The 24,336-nt window shown below is 48.2% G+C and overlaps 1 protein-coding gene across 2 annotated transcripts in view; it reads left to right on the plus strand.

Annotated features, from left to right (window-relative positions):
• Positions 1-24,336, plus strand: part of EARS2 (glutamyl-tRNA synthetase 2, mitochondrial) — an 81,325-nt gene that overhangs the window by 51,326 nt on the left and 5,663 nt on the right. The window contains exons 7-9 of one of the 2 annotated variants that reach the window (XM_063934700.1): positions 1,846-1,976; positions 8,430-8,565; positions 15,417-15,543. In XM_063934700.1, the coding sequence (XP_063790770.1) occupies positions 1,846-1,976; positions 8,430-8,565; positions 15,417-15,500 (351 nt within the window). In that variant the 3' untranslated portion in view covers positions 15,501-15,543. The remainder of the gene's footprint in view (positions 1-1,845; positions 1,977-8,429; positions 8,566-15,416; positions 15,544-24,336) is intronic. The other variant, XM_063934701.1, reaches the window with a different exon arrangement.

The raw sequence follows: 24,336 nt of genomic DNA on the forward strand, positions 1-24,336 counted from the left end.
TCCGTGGGTCTACCAACTGGTGTACGTGTTTCTTCCACTTCCTCTGATCCCAAGAATACCAAAAAGAATAAAAAGGGAAAAGGTTCAGGCAATCCTCATTGCTCCAGACTGGCCGCGAAGGGCCTGGTACGCAGATCTTCTCGAGATGCTGATCGAAGATCCGTGGCCTCTACCTCTTCGCGAGGATCTTCTACAACAGGGCCCGCTCGTCTATCAAGACTTACCGCGGCTAAGTTTAACGGCATGAAAGTTGAACAGCTTATTCTAGCCAGGAGAGGGATTCCTGACAAGGTCATCCCGACTATAACCCAAGCCAGGAAGGGGGTAACGTCTAAACATTACCACCATATATGGGAGAAGTATGTCTCTTGGTGTGAAAGCATACCATATTCTGTGGTGGAATTTCACCTGGGACGTTTCCTGCTTTTTCTGCAGTCTGAAGTGGATGTGTCCATTAAAGTCCAGATTTCGGCCTTGTTACTTTGAGAAACAATTGGCTTCTCTCCCTGAGGTCCAAACGTTCTTGAAGGGTGCTTTGCACATCCAACCTCTCTTTGTGCCTCCCACGGCACCTTGGGATCTCAATTTGGTGCTGCAGTTCCTCCATTCGGACTGGTTTGAACCATTACAGGAGGTAGACGTAAAGTAGCTTACGTGAAAAACCGTGACACTGCTGTCGGAGCTAGGGGCGTTGTCTCACAAGAGCCCCTACCTAATTTTCCATGAGGACAGATCTGAACTTAGAACTCGTCAGCAATTTCTTCCTAAGGTGCTGTCTGCATTTCTCATCAACCAACCTATTGTGGTTCCGGTTATTACGGACACATCTGCTATTTCAAAGTCTTTGGATGTTGTGAGGGCTTTGAAGGTGTATGTAAAAAGGACAGCTCGTCACAGGAAATCGGACTCGCTGTTCGTTCTCTATGATCCCAATAAAATTGGGTATCCTGCTTCAAAGCAGTCAATTGCACACTGGATCAGGCTTACTATCCAGCATGCTTTTTCCACGGCAGGCTTGCCGGTTCCAAAATCTGTACAGGCCCACTCTACTAGGTCAGTGGGTTCTTCCTGGGTGGCTGCCAGCGGTGTCTCGGCTTTACAGCTCTGCTGAGCAGCTCAGGTCAGGTTCGAACACGTTTTGCTAAGTTTTACAAGTTTGATACTTTATCCTCTGAGGACCTTCAGTTTGGTCAATCAGTTCTGCAGGAGCCTCAGCACTCTCCCACCCGGTTTGGGAGCTTTGGTACTTGCCCATGGTACTAAATGGATTCCCAGTATCTCCTAGGACGTCAGAGAAAATAGGATTTTAATTACATACCGGTAAATCCTTTTCTCGTAGTCCGTAGGGAATACTGGGAGCCTGCCCTGTGCTTCGTTCTTCCTGCACTGTTACTTGGTTCAGTAATGTTGTTTCAGCTGTTGCTGTTCCTGGTTTCACGTTTGGTTAGCATGGCTTTCCTCTTGTTTTGTGTGTGCTGGTTCGTAATCTCACCATCTTCATTTTTCTATATCCTTCTCTCAAATGATGTCCGTCTCCTCGGGCACAGTTTCCTAGACTGAGTCTGGTAGGAGGGGTATAGATGGAGGATCCAGCGCACACTATCAAATTCTTAAAGTGCCCATGACTCCTAGTGGACCCGTCTATACCCCATGGTACTAAATGGATTCCGAGTATCCCCTACAGACTAAGAGAAAAGGATTTACCGGTAGGTAATTAAAATCCTATTTTTATCCGTTCTTGAAGCAATGGCTTATTTTTTTTTTTAAATATTTTTTCTTTCACTTATTATTCCATTTCTGAATCTCTTTATTCCACTAAACTACTATCCCTGTTTTTCCCTACAGGGACACCTGTGTATGCTCACAGACTTGCTGTCTCCAGATTACTCCTATCTGTGGGTTCGGCCCTCGGTGCAGAGGGATCCTCTACAACGTCTGTCTAGTGAGGCCAGTGAGATTGGGAGTCTAGCTGTGCGGTATGTTTTCTTAGTGCGGTGCAGTTTAGGTTATGACATGGCAATGGGGCACCAAACCCCGGGAACCAAGATACAGGCAGGAGCTGTGGTTTGAAATAAAAGCATAAATCTTCCATCCTACACCAAAACGCTTTGAAGAGGCAATTTCCTGAATCCGGTCCGTTGATTAGCGGATTCAGATCTGCGATTTCTCAGGGGACTTGCAGAATCCTACACATGTGAAATCACTGACTCACTGATACCGATAATTTCTCTGACGTCCTAGTGGATGCTGGGTACTCCGTAAGGACCATGGGGAATAGACGGGCTCCGCAGGAGACTGGGCACTCTAAAAGAAAGATTAAGTACTATCTGGTGTGCACTGGCTCCTCCCTCTATGCCCCTCCTCCAGACCTCAGTTAGAATCTGTGCACGGCTCGAGCTGGTTGCACACTAGGGGCTCTCCTGAGCTTCTAGTAAAGAAAGTATTTGTTAGGTTTTTTATTTTCAGTGAGATCTGCTGGCAACAGACTCACTGCTACGAGGGACTAAGGGGAGAGAAGCGAACCTACCTGCTTGCAGCTAGCTTGGGCTTCTTAGGCTACTGGACACCATTAGCTCCAGAGGGATCGAACACAGGCCCAGCCTCGGTCGTCTGGTCCCGGAGCCGCGCCGCCGTCCCCCTTGCAGAGCCAGAAGCAAGAAGAACATCCTGAAAATCGGCGGCTGAAGACTCCGGTCTTCATTAAGGTAGCGCACAGCACTGCAGCTGTGCGCCATTGCTCCCTATGCACACCACATACTTCGGTCACTGATGGGTGCAGGGCGCTGGGGGGGGGGGGCACCCTGGGCTGCAATTGTAGTACCTTACATTGGCAAACAGCACATAATAAAGTCTAAAAAACTATATATGTGCAAAAATCCCCCGCCATAATATAAATATAAGAGCGGGAGAAGTCCGCCGAGAAAGGGGCGGGGCTATCTCCCTCAGCACACTGGCGCCATTTCTTCTTCACAGCTCCGCTGGAAGACAGCTCCCCAGGCTCTCCCCTGCAGTTTCCAGGCTCAAAGGGTAACAAAGAGAGGGGGGGGCACTAAATTTAGGCGAAAAACTGTATATGTAAAGCAGCTATAGGGAAAAATCACTTTGTGTTAGTGAAAATCCCTGATTAAATAGCGCTGTGGTGTGTGCTGGTATACTCACTCTCTGTCTCCCCAAAGGACTTTGTGGGGTCCTGTCCTCAGTCAGAGCATTCCCTGTGTGTGTGCAGTGTGTCGGTACGGCTGTGTCGACATGTTTGATGAGGAGGCTTATGTGGAGGCGGAGCGGTGCCGATAAGTGTGATGTCACCCCCTGCGGGGGCCGACATTAGAGTGGGTGGATATGTGGAAGGTATTAACCGACAGTGTCAACTCCTTACATAAAAGGCTGGATGACGTAACAGCCGTGGGACAGCCGGCTTCTCAGCCCGTGCCTGCCCAGGCGTCTCAAAGACCATCAGGGTCTCACAAACGCCCGCTACCTCAGATGGCAGACACAGATGTCGACACGGAGTCTGACTCCAGTGTCGACGAGGATGAGACATATACACAATCCACAAGGGGCATCCGTTGCATGATTACGGCAATGAAAAATGTGTTACACATTTCTGACATTAACCCAGGTACCACTAAAAAGGGTATTATGTTTGGGGAGAAAAAGCAGCCAGTGTTTTTTTCCCCCATCAGATGAGTTGAATGAAGAAACTGGTAATTTCTACAAAGTTACTGATGGCGTACCCTTTCCCGCCAGAGGATAGGTCACGTTGGGAGATATCTCCTAGGGTGGATAAGGCGCTCACACGCTTGTCAAAAAAGGTGGCACTGCCGTCTCAGGATACGGCCGCCTTGAAGGAGCCTGCTGATAGAAAGCAGGAGGCTATACTGAAGTCTGTATATACACACTCAGGTACTATACTGAGACCTGCAATTGCTTCAGCATGGATGTGTAGTGCTGCTGCAGCGTGGTCTGATACCCTGTCAGATAATATTGATACCCTCGACAGGGATACTATTTTGCTAACCATAGAGCATATTAAAGACGTCGTCTTATATATGAGGGATGCACAGAGGGATATTTGCCGGCTGGCATCTAGAATTAATGCAATGTCCATTTCTGGACCTCGTATCCACAGCAACAGCTGGGAAATCGACATTTTTACCTCAGGCTCCCTCACAACCTAAGAAAGCACCGTACTATCAGGTACAGTCCTTTCGGCCTCAGAAAGGCAAGCGGATCAAAGGTGCTTCCTTTCTGCCCAGAGGCAGGGGGAGAGGGAAAAAGCTGCACCAGACAGCCAGTTCCCAGGAACAAAAATCCTCCCCTGCTTCTACTAAGTCCACCGCATGACGCTGGGGCTCCGCAGACGGAGCCAGGTGCGGTGGGGGCGCGTCTCCGGAACTTCAGCGACCAGTGGGTTCGCTCACAGGTGGATCTCTGGGTTCTACAAGTGGTATCTCAGGGATACAAGCTGGAATTCGAGGCGTCTCCCCCTCGCCGTTACCTCAAATCAGCCTTGCCAGCTACTCCCCAGGACAGGGAGGTAGTACTGGCGGCAATTCACAAGCTGTACCTCCAGCAGGTGATAATAAAAGTTCCCCTCCTTCAACAGGGACGGGGTTACTATTCCACAATGTTTGTGGTACCGAAACCAGACGGTTCGGTGAGACCCATTCTAAATTTGAAATCCTTGAACACTTTTATATGAGGACGTTCAAGTTCAAAATGAAATCGCTCAGGGCGGTTATTGCAAGCCTGGAAGAGGGGGATTACATGGTATCACTGGACATCATGGATGCTTACCTACATGTCCCCATTTACCCACCTCACCAGGAGTACCTCAAGGTTGTGGTACAGATCTGCCATTACCAATATCCAGACGTTGCCGTTTGGTCTGTCCACGGCACCGAGGGTATGTTCCAAGGTAATGGCCAAAATGATGATACTCCTTCGAAAGAAGGGAGTTATAATTATCCCGTACTTGGACGATCTCCTTATAAAGGCGAGGTCCAAGGAGCAGTCGTTGATCGGAGTAGCACTATCTCAGGAAGTGCTACAACAGCACGGCTGGATTCTGAATATCCCAAAGTCGCAGCTGGTTCCTACGACGCGTCTGCTGATATTAGGCATGTTTCTGGACACAGAACAGAAGAAGGTGTTTCTCCCGGAGGAGAAGGCCAAGGAGTTGTCATCTCTGGTCAGAGACCTCCTGAAACCAAAACAGGTGTCGGTGCATCATTGCATGCGAGTCCTGAAAAAGATGGTAGCTTCTTACAAAGCAATTCCCTTCGGCAGGTTCCATGCAAGGAACTTTCAGTGGGACCTGTTAGACAAGTGAGGATCGCATCTTCAGATGCATCGGCTGATCACCCTGTCCCCGAGGGCCAGGGTGTCTCTGCTGTGGTGGCTGCAGAGTGCTCATCTTCTCGAGGGCCGCAGATTCGGCATTCAGGACTGGGTCCTGGTGACCACGGATGCAAGCCTCCGAGGTTGGGGAGCAGTCACTCAGGGAAGAAATTTCCAAGGACAATGGTCGAGTCAGGAGACTTCCCTACACATAAATATTCTGGACCTAAGGGCCATTTACAATGCCCTAAGGCGAGCAGAACCCCTGCTTCAAAACCAGTCGGTGCTGATTCAGTCAGACAACATCACGGCTGTCGCCCATGTAAACGACAAGGCGGCACAAGAAGCAGGATGGCGTTGGCAGAAGCCACAAGGATTCTCCGATGGGCGTAGTATCACGTGCTAACACTGTCAGCAGTGTTCATTCCGGGTGTGGAAAAATAGGAAGCAGACTTCCTCAGCAGGCACGACCTCCACCCGGGAGAGTGGGGACTTCATCCAGAAGTCTTCACGCAGATTGTGAACCGTTGGGAATGGCCACAGGTGGACATGATGGCGTCCCGCCTCAACAAAAAGCTAAAAAAGTATTGCGCCAGGTCAAGAGACCCTCAGGCGATAGCTGTGGACGCACTAGTGACACCGTGGGTGTACCAGTCGGTTGATGTGTTCCCTCCTCTTCCTCTCATACCCAAGGTACTGAGGATAGTACGTAAAAGAGGAGTAAGAACTATTTTCGTAGTTCAGGATTGGCCAAGAAGAACTTGGTACCCAGAACTACAAGAAATGATCTCGGAGGACCCATGGCCTCTGTCTCTCAGACAGGACCTGTTACTGCAGGGGCCCTGTCTGTTCCAAGACTTACCGCGGCTGCGTTGGAAGGCTTGGCGGTTGAACTCCGGATCCTAACGGAAAAGGGCGTTCCAGATGAAGTGATTCCTACGCTGTTAAAGGCTAGGAAAGATGCTGCCTGAAGTTCAGACGTTGTTAAGGGAGTGCTGCATATTCAGCCCCCTTTTGTGCCTCCAGTGGCACCTTGGGATCTCAACGTAGTGTTGGATTTCCTAAAATTACATTGTTTTGTGCCACTTCAGAACGTGGAGTTGATGTATCTCACGTGGAAAGTGGTCATATATATATATATATTTGGCCTTGGCTTCGGCTAGGCGTGTGTCAGAATTGGCGGCTTTGTCATGTGAAAGCCCTTATCTGATCTTCCATAGGGACAGGGCAGAATTGAGGATTCGTCCCCAATTTCTCCCTAAGGTGGTATCAGCGTTTCATTTGAACCAACCTATTGTGGTGCCTGCGGCTACTCGGGACTTGGAGGTCTCCAAGTTGCTGGACGTAGTCCGGGCCCTGAAAATCTATGTTTCCAGGACGGCTAGAGTCAGAAATACTGACTCGCTATTATCCTGCATGCACCCAACAAGCTGGGTGCTCCTGCTTCTAAGCAGACTATTGCTCGCTGGATCTGTAGCACGATTCAACTTGCACATTCTGCGGCTGGACTGCCGCATCCTAAATCAGTAAAAGCCCATTCCACGAGGAAGGGGGCTCTTCTTGGGCGGCTGCCCAAGGGGTCTCGGCATTACAACTTTGCCGAGCTGCTACCTGGTCGGGGTCAAACACGTTTGCAAAATTCTACAAGTTTGATACCCTGGCTGAGGAGGACCTTGAGTTTGCTCATGCGGTGCTGCAGAGTCATCCGCACTCTCCCGCCCGTTTGGGAGCTTTGGTATAATCCCCATGGTCCTTACGGAGTACCCAGCATCCACTAGGACGTCAGAGAAAATAAGAATTTACTCACCGGTAATTCTATTTCTCGTAGTCCGTAGTGGATGCTGGGAGCCCGTCCCAAGTGCGGACTCTGCAATACGTGTATACAGTTATTGCTTAACTAGAGGGTTTTGTTATGAGCCATCTGTTAATGAGGCTCATTTGTTGTTCATATTGTTAACTGGGTATAGTTATCACAAGTTGTACGGTGTGATTGGTGTGGCTGGTATGAGTCTTACCCTGGATTCCAAATCCTTTCCTTGTAGTGTCAGCTCTTCCGGGCACAGTTTCCCTAACTGAGGTCTGGAGGTGGGGCATAGAGGGAGGAGCCAGTGCACACCAGATAGTACCTAATCTTTCTTTTAGAGTGCCCAGTCTCCTGCGGAGCCTGTCTATTCTCCATGGTCCTTACGGAGTACACAGCATCCACTACGGACTACGAGAAATAGAATTACCGGTGAGTAAATTCTTATTTTTTTGGATCAGAATGGAGGATTTCCAACTTGTTGGATTTTTCAGCAAAATGTAAATTGCCCCAATGAATTGCAGCGCTATGGGCCTCTTAAGTGTTCCAACAATAGAGGGAGGGGGGGGGGGCGGCACAGGACATTCTTCCTTACAGTTTGTGGATTTGGCAAAACACATGTATAGACGTATACACATGTACACGTGGCCAGGCTGATTCACATGTATAAGTAGATGAATGGACAGAGGTCTGGATTACTCCCTGACAAGATGTATGACAACTGTGTACGGAGGGAAGAAATGTAAAGTGTGTATACAGCCACTGACTTTATGCCTCTGGACATACAGGTGCCTTACAAGAAAAGAGCAGTATCTTTAGGGACAGTAATATTACAGCTCAGCAATAGTGAATGGGGTTCCGTTATATACAACACACACACAAAGTCAGTGGCTGTATACACACTTTACATTATAATATTTGTCATTGTGGCGATCCCAGTCTCGCCCCTTTCCACAACACCAGACTTTCCTCCTGCCCTTGTAGTAGTCCCTGTAGGCATGTGAGGAGGCATCGTGAATCTGTGGTCCTTCACCACCTGAAATATTAAAGCTCAGGTGGTGAATGTTTATGTGCACTGTTATTGTGCATCATCGTCTCTCAGCACTCAGCGGTAGTGACACCAGAAGATGTTCTATCAGCAGATGAAACACACGTTTTACCAGGTGCTAAATGAGCATTCCTATAGACCTCAATTGTATTCACATGGGGGACTGTAGGAAGGCCTGAGAGATGATTGCTTGTTATGTATGTTACACACGATTCAGAAACAACATCTGTTTGTTCCTAGGATTCTGCAGGATAGTCACAATGTTCTGAACCTGGAAATGTTAAACCGAGAACTGCGGAGCCACCTGCAGCAGCTGAGAGCCACAAAATACAGCACTTCCATGAAAGTACTCCGTCTGACACTCAGTGGCCTAGAGGTACAACTGACAATTGCAGTCTGTTATAGAAACATAGAATGGACATTGCACCAGGGTAACCCTGTACCTAACACACTTTAAAGTCCTCATACAAAAGTGCAAAACATGCAGAGCTCTTCTGTTTGTAGAAAGGCGCCTAATTGACCGCTTAGCGCATTCATAGGTACAGTCCATATGTTGGTGTTGCCAACTAGTCCTGAAAATATACTCCACTGGAACGCAGCCCAGATATAGAGAGAGAGAGATAGTAAGCTGCTGAGAAAAAAAGATCTGAAGGGTGCCTCCTAGTGCTGACAATGTATATTACACCAAATGTAAATAAATGTGAAAGTTATTGACCCTGCAACAAAAGTGTAATTCAGTATAGTTTATCTCACAATAAATCTTTCAAAGTATGTCTCCAGCCTTGTCCACCAAAGAAAATGTATTTGTATCATGATATGCCCAGAAGATTGGGGGGGAAAAGCAAAAAATAATATAACCCTTTATGACAAAAACTGTTAAACATTCTTTCATTGAAATTGCACATACAATTTTCTCTATCGTCCTAGTGGATGCTGGGGTTCCTGAAAGGACCATGGGGAATAGCGGCTCCGCAGGAGACAGGGCACAAAAAGTAAAGCTTTTTCAGATCAGGTGGTGTGCACTGGCTCCTCCCCCTATGACCCTCCTCCAGACTCCAGTTAGATTTTTGTGCCCGGCCGAGAAGGGTGCAATCTAGGTGGCTCTCCTAAAGAGCTGCTTAGACAAAGTTTAGCTAGCTTTTTTATTTTACAGTGATTCCTGCTGGCAACAGGATCACTGCAGCGAGGGACTGAGGGGAGAAGGAGTCAACTCACCTGCGTGCAGGATGGATTGGCTTCTTGGCTACTGGACATCAAGCTCCAGAGGGACGATCACAGGTACAGCCTGGATGGTCACCGGAGCCGCGCCGCCGGCCCCCTTGCAGATGCTGAAGTCAGAAGAGGTCCAGAATCGGCGGCTGAAGACTCCTGCAGTCTTCTAAAGGTAGCGCACAGCACTGCAGCTGTGCGCCATTTTCCTCTCAGCACACTTCACACGGCAGTCACTGAGGGTGCAGGGCGCTGGGAGGGGGGCGCCCTGGGAGGCAAATGAATACCTATAAAGGCTAAAAATACCTCACATATAGCCCCTAGAGGCTATATGGAGATATTTAACCCCTGCCTGATTTTTCTAAATAGCGGGAGACGAGCCCGCCAGAAAAGGGGCGGGGCCTATCTCCTCAGCACACGGCGCCATTTCCTCTCACAGCTCCGCTGGTCAGGACGGCTCCCAAGTCTCTCCCCTGCACTGCACTACAGAAACAGGGTAAAACAGAGAGGGGGGGGCAAATTTATGGCGATATTTTGATATAACAAAGCAGCTATAAGGGAGCACTTATTATAAGGCTATCCCTGATATATATATAGCGCTTTTGGTGTGTGCTGGCAAACTCTCCCTCTGTCTCCCCAAAGGGCTAGTGGGTCCTGTCTTCGTTAGGAGCATTCCCTGTGTGTCTGCTGTGTGTCGGTACGTGTGTGTCGACATGTATGAGGACGATATTGGTGTGGAGGCGGAGCAATTGCCAAATATGAGGATGTCACCCCCTAGGGAGTCGACACCAGAATGGATGCCTTTATTTATGGAACTACGGGATAGTGTCAACACGCTAAAGCAGTCGTTTGACGACATGAGGCGGCCGGACAATCAATTAGTGCCTGTCCAGGCGACTCAAACACCGTCAGGGGCTGTGAAACGCCCTTTGCCTCAGTCGGTCGACACAGACCCAGACGCAGGCACTGACTCCAGTGGTGACGGTGACGATTCAACCGTATTTTCCAGTAGGGCCACACGTTATATGATTTTGGCAATGAAGGAGGCGTTACATTTAGCTGATACTACAGGTACCACTAAACAGGGTATTATGTGGGGTATGAAAAAACTACCTATAGTTTTTCCTGAATCAGAAGAATTAAATGACGTGTGTAATGAAGCGTGGGTTGCCCCTGATAAAAAGCTGATAATTTCAAAGAAATTATTGGCATTATACCCTTTCCCGCCAGAGGTTAGGGAGCGCTGGGAAACACCTCCTAGGGTGGACAAGGCGCTAACACGCTTATCTAAACAAGTGGCGTTACCCTCTCCTGAGACGGCCGCACTTAAAGATCCATCAGATAGGCGGATGGAAAATATCCAAAAAAGTATATACACACATGCAGGTGTTATACTACGACCAGCTGTAGCGACTGCCTGGATGGGCAGTGCTGGGGTAGTTTGGTCAGAGTCCCTGATTGAAAATATTGATACCCTGGACAGGGACAATATTTTACTGTCGTTAGAACAAATAAAGGATGCATTTCTTTATATGCGTGATGCACAGAGGGATATCTGCACACTGGCATCACGGGTAAGTGCTATGTCCATTTCGGCCAGAAGAGCTTTATGGACGCGACAGTGGACAGGCGATGCGGATTCAAAACGGCATATGGAAGTTTTGCCGTATAAAGGGGAGGAGTTATTTGGAGTCGGTCTATCAGATTTGGTGGCCACGGCTACAGCCGGGAAATCCACCTTTCTACCTCAAGTCACTCCCCAACAGAAAAAGGCACCGACTTTTCAACCGCAGCCCTTTCGTTCCTTTAAAAATAAGAGAGCAAAGGGCTATTCATATCTGCCACGAGGCAGAGGTCGAGGGAAGAGACAGCAACACGCAGCTCCTTCCCAGGAACAGAAGCCCTCCCCGGCTTCTACAAAAGCCTCAGCATGACGCTGGGGCTTCTCAAGCGGACTCTGGGACGGTGGGCGGTCGTCTCAAAAATTACAGCGCGCAGTGGGCTCACTCGCAGGTAGATCCCTGGATCCTGCAGATAATATCTCAAGGGTACAGGTTGGAATTAGAGACAGATCCACCTCGCCGTTTCCTGAAGTCTGCTTTACCAACGTCCCCCTCCGAAAGGGAGACGGTTTTGGAAGCCATTCACAAGCTGTACTCTCAGCAGGTGATAGTCAAGGTACCTCTTCTACAACAAGGGAAGGGGTATTATTCCACTCTTTTTGTGGTACCGAAGCCGGATGGCTCGGTAAGGCCTATTCTAAATCTGAAGTCCTTGAACCTGTACATAAAGAAGTTCAAGTTCAAGATGGAGTCACTCAGAGCAGTGATAGCGAACCTGGAAGAGGGGGACTTTATGGTATCCTTGGACATCAAGGATGCGTATCTCCACGTTCCAATTTACCCCTCACACCAGGGGTACCTCAGGTTCGTTGTACAAAACTGTCACTATCAGTTTCAGACGCTGCCGTTCGGATTGTCCACGGCACCTCGGATCTTTACAAAGGTAATGGCCGAGATGATGATTCTTCTTCGAAGAAAAGGCATATTAATTATCCCATACTTGGACGATCTCCTAATAAGGGCGAGGTCCAGAGAACAGCTAGAGATGGGATTAGCACTGTCTCAAGAAGTGCTAAAACAGCACGGGTGGATTCTGAATATTCCAAAATCCCAGTTAATGCCGACAACTCGTCTGCTGTTCCTAGGGATGATTCTGGACACGGTTCAGAAAAAGGTTTTTCTCCCGGAGGAAAAAGCCAAGGAGTTATCCGACCTTGTCAGGAACCTCCTAAAACCAGGAAAGGTGTCTGTACATCAATGCACAAGAGTCCTGGGAAAAATGGTGGCTTCTTACGAAGCAATTCCATTCGGCAGATTCCACGCAAGAATTTTCCAAAGGGATCTGTTGGACAAATGGTCAGGGTCGCATCTTCAGATGCACCTACGGATAACCCTGTCTCCAAGGACAAGGGTGTCTCTTCTGTGGTGGTTGCAGAGTCCTCATCTATTGGAGGGCCGCAGATTCGGCATACAGGATTGGATCCTGGTGACCACGGACGCCAGCCTGAGAGGCTGGGGAGCAGTCACACAAGGAAGAAACTTCCAGGGAGTATGGACGAGCCTGGAAACGTCTCTTCACATAAACATTCTGGAACTAAGAGCAATATACAATGCTCTAAGCCAGGCAGAACCTCTGCTTCAGGGAAAACCGGTGTTGATCCAGTCGGACAACATCACGGCAGTCGCCCATGTGAACAGACAGGGCGGCACAAGAAGCAGGAGTGCAATGGCAGAAGCTGCAAGGATTCTTCGCTGGGCAGAGAATCATGTGATGGCACTGTCAGCAGTGTTCATCCCGGGAGTGGACAACTGGGAAGCAGACTTCCTCAGCAGACACGATCTTCACCCGGGAGAGTGGGGACTTCATCCAGAAGTCTTCCACATGCTGGTAACCCGTTGGGAAAGACCAATGGTGGACATGATGGCGTCTCGCCTCAACAAAAAACTGGACAGGTATTGCGCCAGGTCAAGAGATCCGCAGGCAATAGCTGTGGACGCGCTGGTAACGCCTTGGGTGTACCAGTCGGTGTATGTGTTTCCTCCTCTGCCTCTCATACCAAAAGTATTGAGAATTATACGGCAAAGAGGCGTAAGAACGATACTAGTGGTTCCGGATTGGCCAAGAAGGACTTGGTACCCGGAACTTCAAGAGATGATCACGGAAGATCCGTGGCCTCTACCTCTAAGGAGGGACTTGCTTCAGCAGGGTCCCTGTCTGTTTCAAGACTTACCGCGGCTGCGTTTGACGGCATGGCGGTTGAACGCCGGATCCTAAAGGAAAAAGGCATGCCGGAAGAAGTCATTCCTACTTTGATTAAAGCAAGGAAGGAAGTAACCGTGCAACATTATCACCGAATTTGGCGAAAATATGTTGCGTGGTGCGAAGATCGGAGTGCTCCGACGGAGGAATTTCAACTGGGTCGATTCCTACATTTCCTGCAATCAGGATTGTCTATGGGTCTCAAATTGGGATCTATTAAGGTTCAAATTTCGGCCCTGTCGATTTTCTTTCAAAAAGAATTGGCTTCAGTCCCTGAAGTCCAGACCTTTGTTAAGGGAGTGCTGCATATACAGCCTCCTGTGGTGCCTCCAGTGGCACCGTGGGATCTCAATGTGGTTTTGGACTTTCTAAAATCTCATTGGTTTGAACCACTAAATAAGGTGGATTTGAAATATCTCACTTGGAAAGTGACCATGCTTCTAGCCCTGGCTTCTGCCAGGAGAATATCAGAATTGGCAGCTTTATCTTATAAAAGCCCATATCTGATTTTCCATTCGGACAGGGCAGAACTGCGGACTCGTCCGCATTTTCTCCCTAAGGTGGTGTCAGCATTTCATCTGAACCAGCCTATTGTAGTGCCTGCGGCTACAAGTGACTTGGAGGACTCCAAGTTACTGGACGTTGTCAGAGCATTAAAAATATATATTGCAAGGACAGCTGGAGTCAGAAAATCTGACTCGTTGTTTATATTGTATGCACCCAACAAGATGGGTGCTCCTGCGTCTAAGCAGACGATTGCTCGTTGGATCTGTAGCACAATCCAACTTGCACATTCTGTGGCAGGCCTGCCACAGCCTAAATCTGTAAAGGCCCACTCCACAAGGAAGGTGGGCTCATCTTGGGCGGCTGCCCGAGGGGTCTCGGCATTACAACTTTGCCGAGCAGCTACGTGGTCAGGGGAGAACACGTTTGTAAAATTTTACAAATTTGATACTCTGGCTAAGGAGGACCTGGAGTTCTCTCATTCGGTGCTGCAGAGTCATCCGCACTCTCCCGCCCGTTTGGGAGCTTTGGTATAATCCCCATGGTCCTTTCAGGAACCCCAGCATCCACTAGGACGATAGAGAAAATAAGATTTTACTTACCGATAAATCTATTTCTCGGAGTCCGTAGTGGATGCTGGGCGCCCATCCCAAGTGCGGATTATCTGCATAAATTGTACATAGTTATTGTTAACTAATTCGGGTTATTGTTGAAGGAAGCCATCTTTCAGAGGCTCCGCTGTTATCATACTGTTAACTGGGTTTAGATCACAGGTTGTACGGTGTGATTGGTGTGGCTGGTATGAGTCTTACCCGGGATTCAAAATCCTCCCTTATTGTGTACGCTCGTCCGGGCACAGTACCTAACTGGAGTCTGGAGGAGGGTCATAGGGGGAGGAGCCAGTGCACACCACCTGATCTGAAAAAGCTTTACTTTTTGTGCCCTGTCTCCTGCGGAGCCGCTATTCCCCATGGTCCTTTCAGGAACCCCAGCATCCACTACGGACTCCGAGAAATAGATTTATCGGTAAGTAAAATCTTATTTTCTAATTAAGAAGTTGCTGATCTGATTACAAGCGTGATGACCTCAGTCTGTGGGGTCAGTCCAATTAGCCGCGAATATATAACGGGGGCAAGTTAGCACAGCAACAGCCTCACTTTACTGCAGCCTGAATTCACTCAAAACTGAAGGTCTGTGAGCAAATTTGGGCAGAGAGTGGGCCGCAAGTGGTACGAGATGCGGTGCTGTTGCCGGCGTTGTAACGCAACTGCAACTCGCGCTCTTCGTGGCTAATTGGATGCATGTAGAAGGGACCCATACTTGTGGTACATGGCCAATGGCTTTCATGTTTAGTCTCATTACATTTGCCATTTAATATGCATTTTGTACACTAGGAGGCGCCCCTGTTACTTATGTTCAGTTCATATGGCTTTCCGTGTGGTCCTAATCAAGTTTGGCTGCTGTTTCACACTCATGGACTTACACTAGGCTCAGTTAATATTTGTCAGTAGATTGAGATTGGACACTCGTTTCCACACATCTTTGGACCTTTTGGTTTGGACTCTTTATTTAGGTGGATTGTAATACTTAACATCACGGTTTATTCTTTGTCCTTAAATGTTAACTTTGTCTTTTTGTATGTTATGTATGAGGGTTTTTCATGCCAAATCTAAGGTTAACTTCTTTCTTTAGACTGGCCCCAGTGTGGCGGAGATGATGCTGTCGTTGGGACCGCAGGAGTCGATTGCACGGTTACGGAATGCTCTGTCTTGTTGAAGAGTGGATCTACCATGTGACTCGGTGTCAGTGCCATCATCCTGTAAATATATATCGGCTAGTCTGATCTGCTGGTGTCTACTAATCACTACCAGATCTCCTGCATACAAAACTAAGGGGTCCATTTGTAAACCGCAAATATTAAGTATCCCCTAAATTTGTCACAAAGGGACGGCAGCAGATATCTGCTACGATCGCTCCATTCCCGCCTAAGACGACATCCCCCCCCCCCCCCCCCTAGGTTTCTATGGGAGATGCGATGCTGCCTGAATTACCAATGTCCGGAATGTGAAGCATTCCGGAGAGATTGGCTCCCACAGCTACCGCGGTAGCCCATTGTATCCTATGGTCTACACATCACTGCTGTTGTTCTGCAGGGTTCCACCAGGAATGGACACTGTGCATCTGCTGTCTGTAGTACCGCACATGCGCAGAACCCCAGGCAGCCCTTACAGCACATTGGAGCCCCTGTCCCTGCTGGTGCATGATGACATATTCACCTGATGTAATTGCATTTTGCAATGTGATCCTGGGCACTAATGTCACGCCCAGAATGCAGTGCAAATGTGTTTAATGATAAATGCATTTTGCAATGTGATCCTGGGCACTAATGTCATGCCCAGAATGCAGTGCAAATGTGTTTAATGATAAATGGGCCCCTTAGACCACTTTATACTGTATATAATAAGTTTTGCATTCCAGTTGATGAGAATGGAGTAAAACCAAAAGGCGCGGTCTGTATTATCAATGTACACTTAGTGAAGTAGACTGCAACGGACACGATTATACTCAGATTCTCTCAGTACATCCACTCCCGCTTCTCTAATGCATAGAGAAGAAGGAAACAAGATGAATGGAGAAAATTCTGAGTCACATCTATATCACACTTTACAGTGTAGGAATCTCCACGGCACTCACCTTAAATAGGTGGATTATGTTCACATAAAGGTTTCTTTGAGCATCTCTGAATGGCTTCAAGGACTGGCCTTTACCTTCATGCCTGGACTGGATAACAATTCAATATACTCTTAAAGAACCTTATGTCCACCGTACTTCCAGGTATTATACAAGAGTGTACCATACGTGGAGGTAAAAAAGTACATATAGTTTTATTGGTTATAACAACCACTAAAATAGACACAAACAAGATAGCAGCATTCCATATAGCGATGAATCCATAAAAACAAAGTACAAAAAATGTGGAAGAATAATGAAAAAAAAAATCCTGACTGGAGACATGCACTCAAACCAGTTTAAGGGACTAACAAGTGGTACAGACAAGTCTTCTTTACCCAAGCAAATAGGGAACAGAGAGTCCACATTGTGTAAACGTCTAATCTCCACAACTCACTGGCGCGTTACGGATGAATCCTTTCTCAAAGTCCTGAATAATGATTCCTCCGAAACGCGTCAGTGTGTTGTGGAGTTTCTGTATGGAATGCTGCTATTTTGTTTGTCTATTTTAGTGGTTATTATAACCAATAAAATTTATAGGTACTTTTTTTCTCTCATACGTCCTAGAGGATGCTGGGGTCCATTTCATGACCATGGGGTATAGACGTTTCCGCAGGAGCCAGGGGCACTTTAAGACTTTTCAAGGGTGTGAACTGGCTCCTCCCTCTATGCCCCTCCTCCAGACCTCAGTTTTAGAAATGTGCCCAGGCAGACTGGATGCACTCCAGAGGAGCTCTACTGAGTTTCTCTGAAAAGACTTGTTAGGTTTTTTATTTTCAGGGAGAACTGCTGGCAACAGTCTCCCTGCTTCGTGAGACTGAGGGGGCAGAAGTAGGAACCAACTTCCTAAAGAGTTTCATGGCTCTGCTTCTGGCTGACAGGACACCATTAGCTCCTGAAGGGAACTGAACGCTAGCCGTGCCTAGATGCTCACTCCCACAGCATGCCGTCACCCCCCTCACAGAGCCAGAAGTCAGAAGTAGTACAAACTGATACCGACAGGGGAATAGGTCCTAAATTAGCAAAAAAGCATTCAAAACATGTTTTAGCTATAAAGGTGGTGTTAGAAGTTATGAAGCCCCTCTTTTACCACAAGGAGAGGGTTTACTTTAGTAAAGAAGTAATGTAATTTTCCCTCCACCTCAGGAACAGTCTCTTTTCTCTAACGTCCTAGTGGATGCTGGGACTCCGTCAGGACCATGGGGAACAGCGGGCTCCGCAGGAGACAGGGCACATCTAAAAAAGCTTTTAGGTCACATGGTGCGTACTGGCTCCTCCCCCTATGACCCTCCTCCAAGCCTCAGTTAGGTTTTTGTGCCCGTCCGAGAGGGTGCAATCTAGGTGGCTCTCCTAAAGAGCTGTTTAGAAAAGTTTTTTTTTAGGTTTCAATCTCAGTGATTCCTGCTGGCAACAGGATCACTGCATCGAGGGACTTAGGGGAGAGATTTCCAACTCACCTGCGTGCAGGATGGATTGGAGTCTTAGGCTACTGGACACTTAGCTCCAGAGGGAGTCGGAACACAGGTCAGCCTGGGGTTCGTCCCGGAGCCGCGCCGCCGATCCCCCTTACAGACGCTGAAGAGACGGCAGAACGGAGGTCCGGAAAGCAGGCGGCAGAAGACTCCTCAGTCTTCTTGAAGGTAGCGCACAGCACGGCAGCTGTGCGCCATTGTTGTCACACGGCTCACTGACTCAGTCACGGAGGGTGCAGGGCGCTGCTGGGGGCGCCCTGGGCAGCAATATAATTACCTTTAGTGGCAAAATAAATACATCACATATAGCCATTAAGGCTATATGTATGTATTTTAACCCAGGCCAGTTTCTTAAAAACCGGGGAAAAGCCCGCCGAAAAAGGGGCGGAGCTTATTCTCCTCAGCACTCAGCGCCATTTTCCTGCTCAGCTCCGCTGGTGAGGAAGGCTCCCAGGTCTCTCCCCTGCACTGCACTACAGAAACAGGGTAACAAAGAGAAGGGGGGCATAAATTGGCGATATTTATATATTAAGAGCGCATATATAGTAAACAACACCTTCTAGGGTTGTTTATATACATTTATAGCGCTTTTGGTGTGTGCTGGCAAACTCTCCCTCTGTCTCCCCAAAGGGCTAGGGGGTCCTGTCTTCGATTAGAGCATTCCCTGTGTGGCTGCTGTGTGTCGGTACGTGTGTGTCGACATGTATGAGGACGATGTTGGTGTGGAGGCAGAGCAATTGCCGATGATGGTAATGTCACCCCCTAGGGAGTCGACACCGGAATGGATGGCTTTAGTTATGGAATTACGTGATAATGTCAGCACATTACAAAAGTCAGTTGACGAAATAAGACGCCCGGCAAACCAGTAATTACCGGTTCAGGCGTCTCAGACACCGTCAGGGGCTGTAAAACGTCCTTTACCTCAGTCAGTCGACACGGGTACCGACACAGATGAATCTAGTGTCGACGGTGAAGAAACAAACGTATTTTCCAATAGGGCCACACGTTATATGATCACGGCAATGAAGGAGGCTTTGCAGATCTCTGATACTGCTGGTACCTCAAAAAGGGGTATTATGTGGGGGGTGAAAAAACTACCTGTATTTTTTCCAGAATCAGAGGAATTGAATGACGTGTGTGATGAAGCGTGGGTTAACCCCGATAGAAAACTGCTAATTTCCAAGAAGTTATTGGCATTATACCCTTTCCCACCAGAGGTTAGGGCGCGCTGGGAAACACCCCCTAGGGTGGATAAGGCGCTCACACGTTTATCAAAGCAAGTGGCGTTGCCGTCTCCTGATACGGCCGCCCTCAAGGATCCAGCAGATAGGAGGCTGGAAACTACACTGAAGAGTATATACACACATACTGGTGTTATACTGCGACCGGCAATAGCCTCAGCCTGGATGTGCAGTGCTGGGGTAGTGTGGTTGGATTCCCTGACTGAAAATATTGATACCCTGGATAGGGACAGTATTTTATTGACTCCAGAGCAATTAAAGGATGCTTTCCTTTATATGCGAGATGCTCAGAGGGATGTTTGTACTCTAGCATCAAGAGTAAGCGCGATGTCCATATCTGCCAGAAGAAGTTTATGGACGCGACAGTGGTCAGGTGATGCGGATTCCAAGAGGCATATGGAAGTATTGCCATATAAAGGAGAGGAATTGTTTGGGGTCGGTCTTTCGGACCTGGTGGCCACGGCAACTGCCGGCAAATCCACTTTTTTACCTCAGACCCCCTCCCAACAGAAAAAGACACCGTCTTTTCAGCCGCAGTCCTTTCGCTCCTATAAAAAGCGACCAAAAGGACAGTCTTATCTGCCGCGAGGCAGAGGAAAGGGTAAGAAAGGGCAGCAAGCAGCCCCTGCCCAGGAACAGAAGCCCGCCCCGGCTTCTACAAAGCCATCAGCATGACGCTGGGGCTTTACAAGCGGACTCAGGAACGGTGGGGGGTCGACTCAAGATTTTCAGCAATCAATGGGTTCACTCACAAGTGGACCCGTGGGTCCTGCAGATAGTATCTCAGGGTTACATGCTGGAGTTCGAAAGGTCTCCCCCTCGCCGGTTCCTAAAGTCTGCTTTACCAACGTCTCCCTCAGAAAGGACGTCGGTTTTGGAAGCCATTCACAAGCTGTATTCTCAGCAGGTGATAGTCAAGGTACCCCTCCTACAACAGGGAAAGGGGTATTATTCCACACTATTTGTGGTACCGAAACCGGACGGTTCGGTAAGGCCTATTCTAAATCTGAAATCCTTGAACCTGTACATAAAGAAATTCAAGTTCAAGATGGAGTCACTCAGAGCAGTGATAGCGAATCTGGAAGAAGGAGACTTCATGGTGTCCTTGGACATAAAAGATGCTTATCTACATGTCCCGATTTACCCCTCACACCAAGGGTATCTCAGGTTCGTGATACAAGACTGTCATTATCAGTTTCAAACGCTGCCGTTTGGGTTGTCCACGGCCCCTCGGGTCTTTACCAAGGTAATGACCGAAATGATGGTTCTTCTACGAAGAAAAGGCGTATTAATTATCCCTTACTTGGACGATCTCCTGATAAGGGCAAAGTCCAGAGAACAGCTGGAAGTCGGTGTAGCGCTAACACAAGTAGTGCTTCAGCAACACGGGTGGATTCTAAATCTTCCAAAATCTCAATTGACCCCGACAACACATCTGCTGTTCCTGGGCATGATTCTGGACACTGTTCAGAAAAAGGTATTTCTCCCGGAAGAGAAAGCAAGGGAGTTATCCGAACTTGTCAAGAACCTCCTAAAACCAGGAACTGTGTCAGTACATCAATGCACAAGAGTCCTGGGAAAGATGATGGCTTCGTACGAAGCGATTCCATTCGGCAGATTCCATGCACGAACATTTCAGTGGGATCTGCTGGACAAATGGTCCGGATCGCATCTGCACATGCATCAGCGGATAACACTGTCACCGAGAACAAGGTTGTCTCTCCTGTGGTGGTTGCAGACTGCCCATCTGTTAGTGGGCCGCAGATTCGGCATACAGGACTGGGTCCTGGTGACTACGGATGCCAGCCTACGAGGTTGGGGAGCAGTCACAAAGGGAAGAAACTTCCAGGGCGTGTGGTCAAACCTGGAGACGTCTCTTCACATAAATATACTGGAGCTAAGAGCGATCTACAATGCTCTAAGCCTGGCAAAATCGCTGCTTCAGGGTCAGCCGGTGTTGATCCAGTCCGACAACATCACGGCAGTCGCCAACGTAAACCGACAAGGCGGCACGAGAAGCAGGAGTGCAATGGCAGAAGCTGCAAGGATTCTGCGCTGGGCGGAGAATCATGTCGTAGCACTGTCAGCAGTGTTCATCCCGGGAGTGGACAACTGGGAAGCAGATTTCCTCAGCAGACACGACCTTCACCCGGGAGAGTGGGGACTTCATCCAGAAGTTTTCCACATGATTGTGAACCGTTGGGAAAAACCAAAGGTGGACATGATGGCGTCTCGCCTCAACAAAAAATTGGACAGGTATTGCGCCAGGTCAAGAGACCCTCAGGCAATAGCTGTGGACGCTCTGGTAACACCGTGGGTGTACCAGTCAGTGTATGTGTTCCCTCCTCTGCCTCTCATACCAAAGGTACTGAGAATTATACGGAAAAGAGGAGTAAGAACAATACTGGTAGCTCCGGACTGGCCAAGAAGAACTTGGTATCCGGAACTTCAAGAGATGCTCACGGAGGATCCGTGGCCTCTACCTCTAAGAAGGGATCTGCTTCAGCAGGGACCTTGTATGTTCCAAGACTTACCGCGGCTGCGTTTGACGGCATGGCGGTTGAACGCCGGATTCTAAAAGAGAAGGGCATTCCTGAGGAAGTTATTCCTACTTTAATTAAAGCCAGGAAAGAAGTGACCGCACAACATTATCACCGCATTTGGAGAAAATATGTTGCGTGGTGTGAGGCCAAGAAGGCTCCAACGGAAGAATTTCAATTGGGTCGATTCTTACATTTCCTGCAAGCAGGATTGTCTATGGGCCTCAAATTGGGGTCCATTAAAGTTCAAATTTCGGCCTTATCAATTTTCTTCCAGAAGGAATTGGCGTCAGTGCCTGAAGTACAAACTTTTGTCAAAGGTGTACTACATATACAACCCCCAATAGTGCCTCCAGTGGCACCGTGGGATTTGAACGTGGTTCTAAATTTTCTCAAATCTCATTGGTTTGAGCCTTTAAAATCGGTAGATTTAAAATACCTTACATGGAAGGTAACCATGCTGTTGGCCCTGGCTTCAGCCAGGAGAGTTTCGGAGTTGGCAGCTTTGTCATACAAAAGCCCATATCTGATATTCCATTCGGACAGGGCAGAATTGAGGACACGTCCTCAATTTCTCCCTAAGGTGGTTTCGGCATTTCACTTGAACCAGCCTATTGTGGTGCCTGCGGCTACTAGCGACTTGGAGGACTCCAAGTTACTGGACGTTGTCAGAGCATTAAAAATATATATTTCAAGGACAGCTGGAGTCAGAAAATCTGACTCGTTGTTTACATTGTATGCACCCAACAAGTTGGGTGCTCCTGCGTCTAAACAGACGATTGCACGTTGGATATGTAGTACAATCCAACTTGCACATTCTGTGGCAGGCCTGCCACAGCCTAAATCTGTAAAGGCCCATTCCACAAGGAAAGTGGGCTCATCCTGGGCGGCTGCCCGAGGAGTCTCGGCATTACAACTTTGCCGAGCAGCTACGTGGTCAGGGGAGAACACGTTTGTAAAATTTTACAAATTTGATACTCTGGCTAAAGAGGACCTGGAGTTCTCTCATTCGGTGCTGCAGAGTCATCCGCACTCTCCCGCCCGTTTGGGAGCTTTGGTATAATCCCCATGGTCCTGACGGAGTCCCAGCATCCACTAGGACGTTAGAGAAAATAAGAATTTACTTACCGATAATTCTATTTCTCATAGTCCGTAGTGGATGCTGGGCGCCCATCCCAAGTGCGGATTGTCTGCAATGCTTGTACATAGTTATTGTTACAAAAATCGGGTTATTACTGTTGTTGTGAGCCATCTGTTCAGAGGCTACTTCGTTTGTGTTATCATACTGTTAACTGGGTTCAGATCACAAGTTGTACGGTGTGATTGGTGTGGCTGGTATGAGTCTTACCCGGGATTCAAGATCCTTCCTTATTGTGTACGCTCGTCCGGGCACAGTACCTAACTGAGGCTTGGAGGAGGGTCATAGGGGGAGGAGCCAGTACGCACCATGTGACCTAAAAGCTTTTTTAGATGTGCCCTGTCTCCTGCGGAGCCCGCTGTTCCCCATGGTCCTGACGGAGTCCCAGCATCCACTACGGACTATGAGAAATAGAATTATCGGTAAGTAAATTCTTATTTTAACCTGAAAAGAAATTTCAGATTCCCAAAAGGAATTCAGGCAGCTTAACCTTTTTCCAAAAGGTGAGAGTCACCCCGCATTTTAGACAGGGCCCTGTCATAAAAGAGAAAAGGTGTTTCTCCCTGCGCCTGGAATGGCTTCACTTAAGGAGCCGACAGGCGCAAGTGTGTAAGGTGATCTATTGATGTGGCCAATGGGACACTACTCAGGCCTACCATTGTCTGTGCGTGGGTGAGTAGTGCTATTGAGAAGTGGTCAGAAAACTTGTCATTAGACATTGACACAATAGTTGGAGACGAGATACTTCTAACGTTAGGTCATATCAAAGACGCTGCTGCGTACGTACTAGAAACCATGAAATATATTGGCAGTATCTGGCGTTGTAGATTTGCCAGTGGAATGCTGGAGGCTCTCCCGTATAAAGGTGAGGCCTTGTTTGGTGATGGGCTGAATGAGTTAGTCTCGGCGGCTACCGCAGGTAAGTCGACATTCTTGCCTTATGCTCCTACACCGGCGAAAAAGACACATCACTCTCACATGCAGTCCTTTCAGCCCAACAAATACAAAAAAAGGCCAAAGGTTCCCCCTTTTTTGCAGGTAGGGGAAGGGGAAAAGGAAAGAAATCCGCAGCGTCTCCCGGATCGCAGGCGCAGAAGTCCACCCCTACTTCTGCCAAATCTGCAGCATAACGCTGGGGCTCCCTTGCGGGAGTCCGCTCGGGTGGGAGCACGTCTGAAACTTTTCAGCCAAATCTGGATTCAATCTGGCCTGGACCAATTGGTCTTACAAATAGTGTCCCATGGGTACAAACTAGAGTTTCAAGACGTCCCCCCATGCCGATTTTTCAAATCGACCTTGCCAGCTTCTCTTCCAGAAAGAGAGGCAGTAACAACGGCAATTCAAAAATTGTCAGGATCAGGTCATTGTCCTGGTACCCTTGTCACAGCAAGAAGGTTTTTATTCAAGCCTCTTCGTAGTTCCAAAGCTGGACGGCTCGGTCAGACCAATTTTAAACCTGAAAAATCTGAATCTCTACCTGAAAAGGTTCAA

This window comes from Pseudophryne corroboree, chromosome 7 (genome assembly GCF_028390025.1).
Source record: "Pseudophryne corroboree isolate aPseCor3 chromosome 7, aPseCor3.hap2, whole genome shotgun sequence".
Taxonomy (NCBI): domain Eukaryota; kingdom Metazoa; phylum Chordata; class Amphibia; order Anura; family Myobatrachidae; genus Pseudophryne; species Pseudophryne corroboree.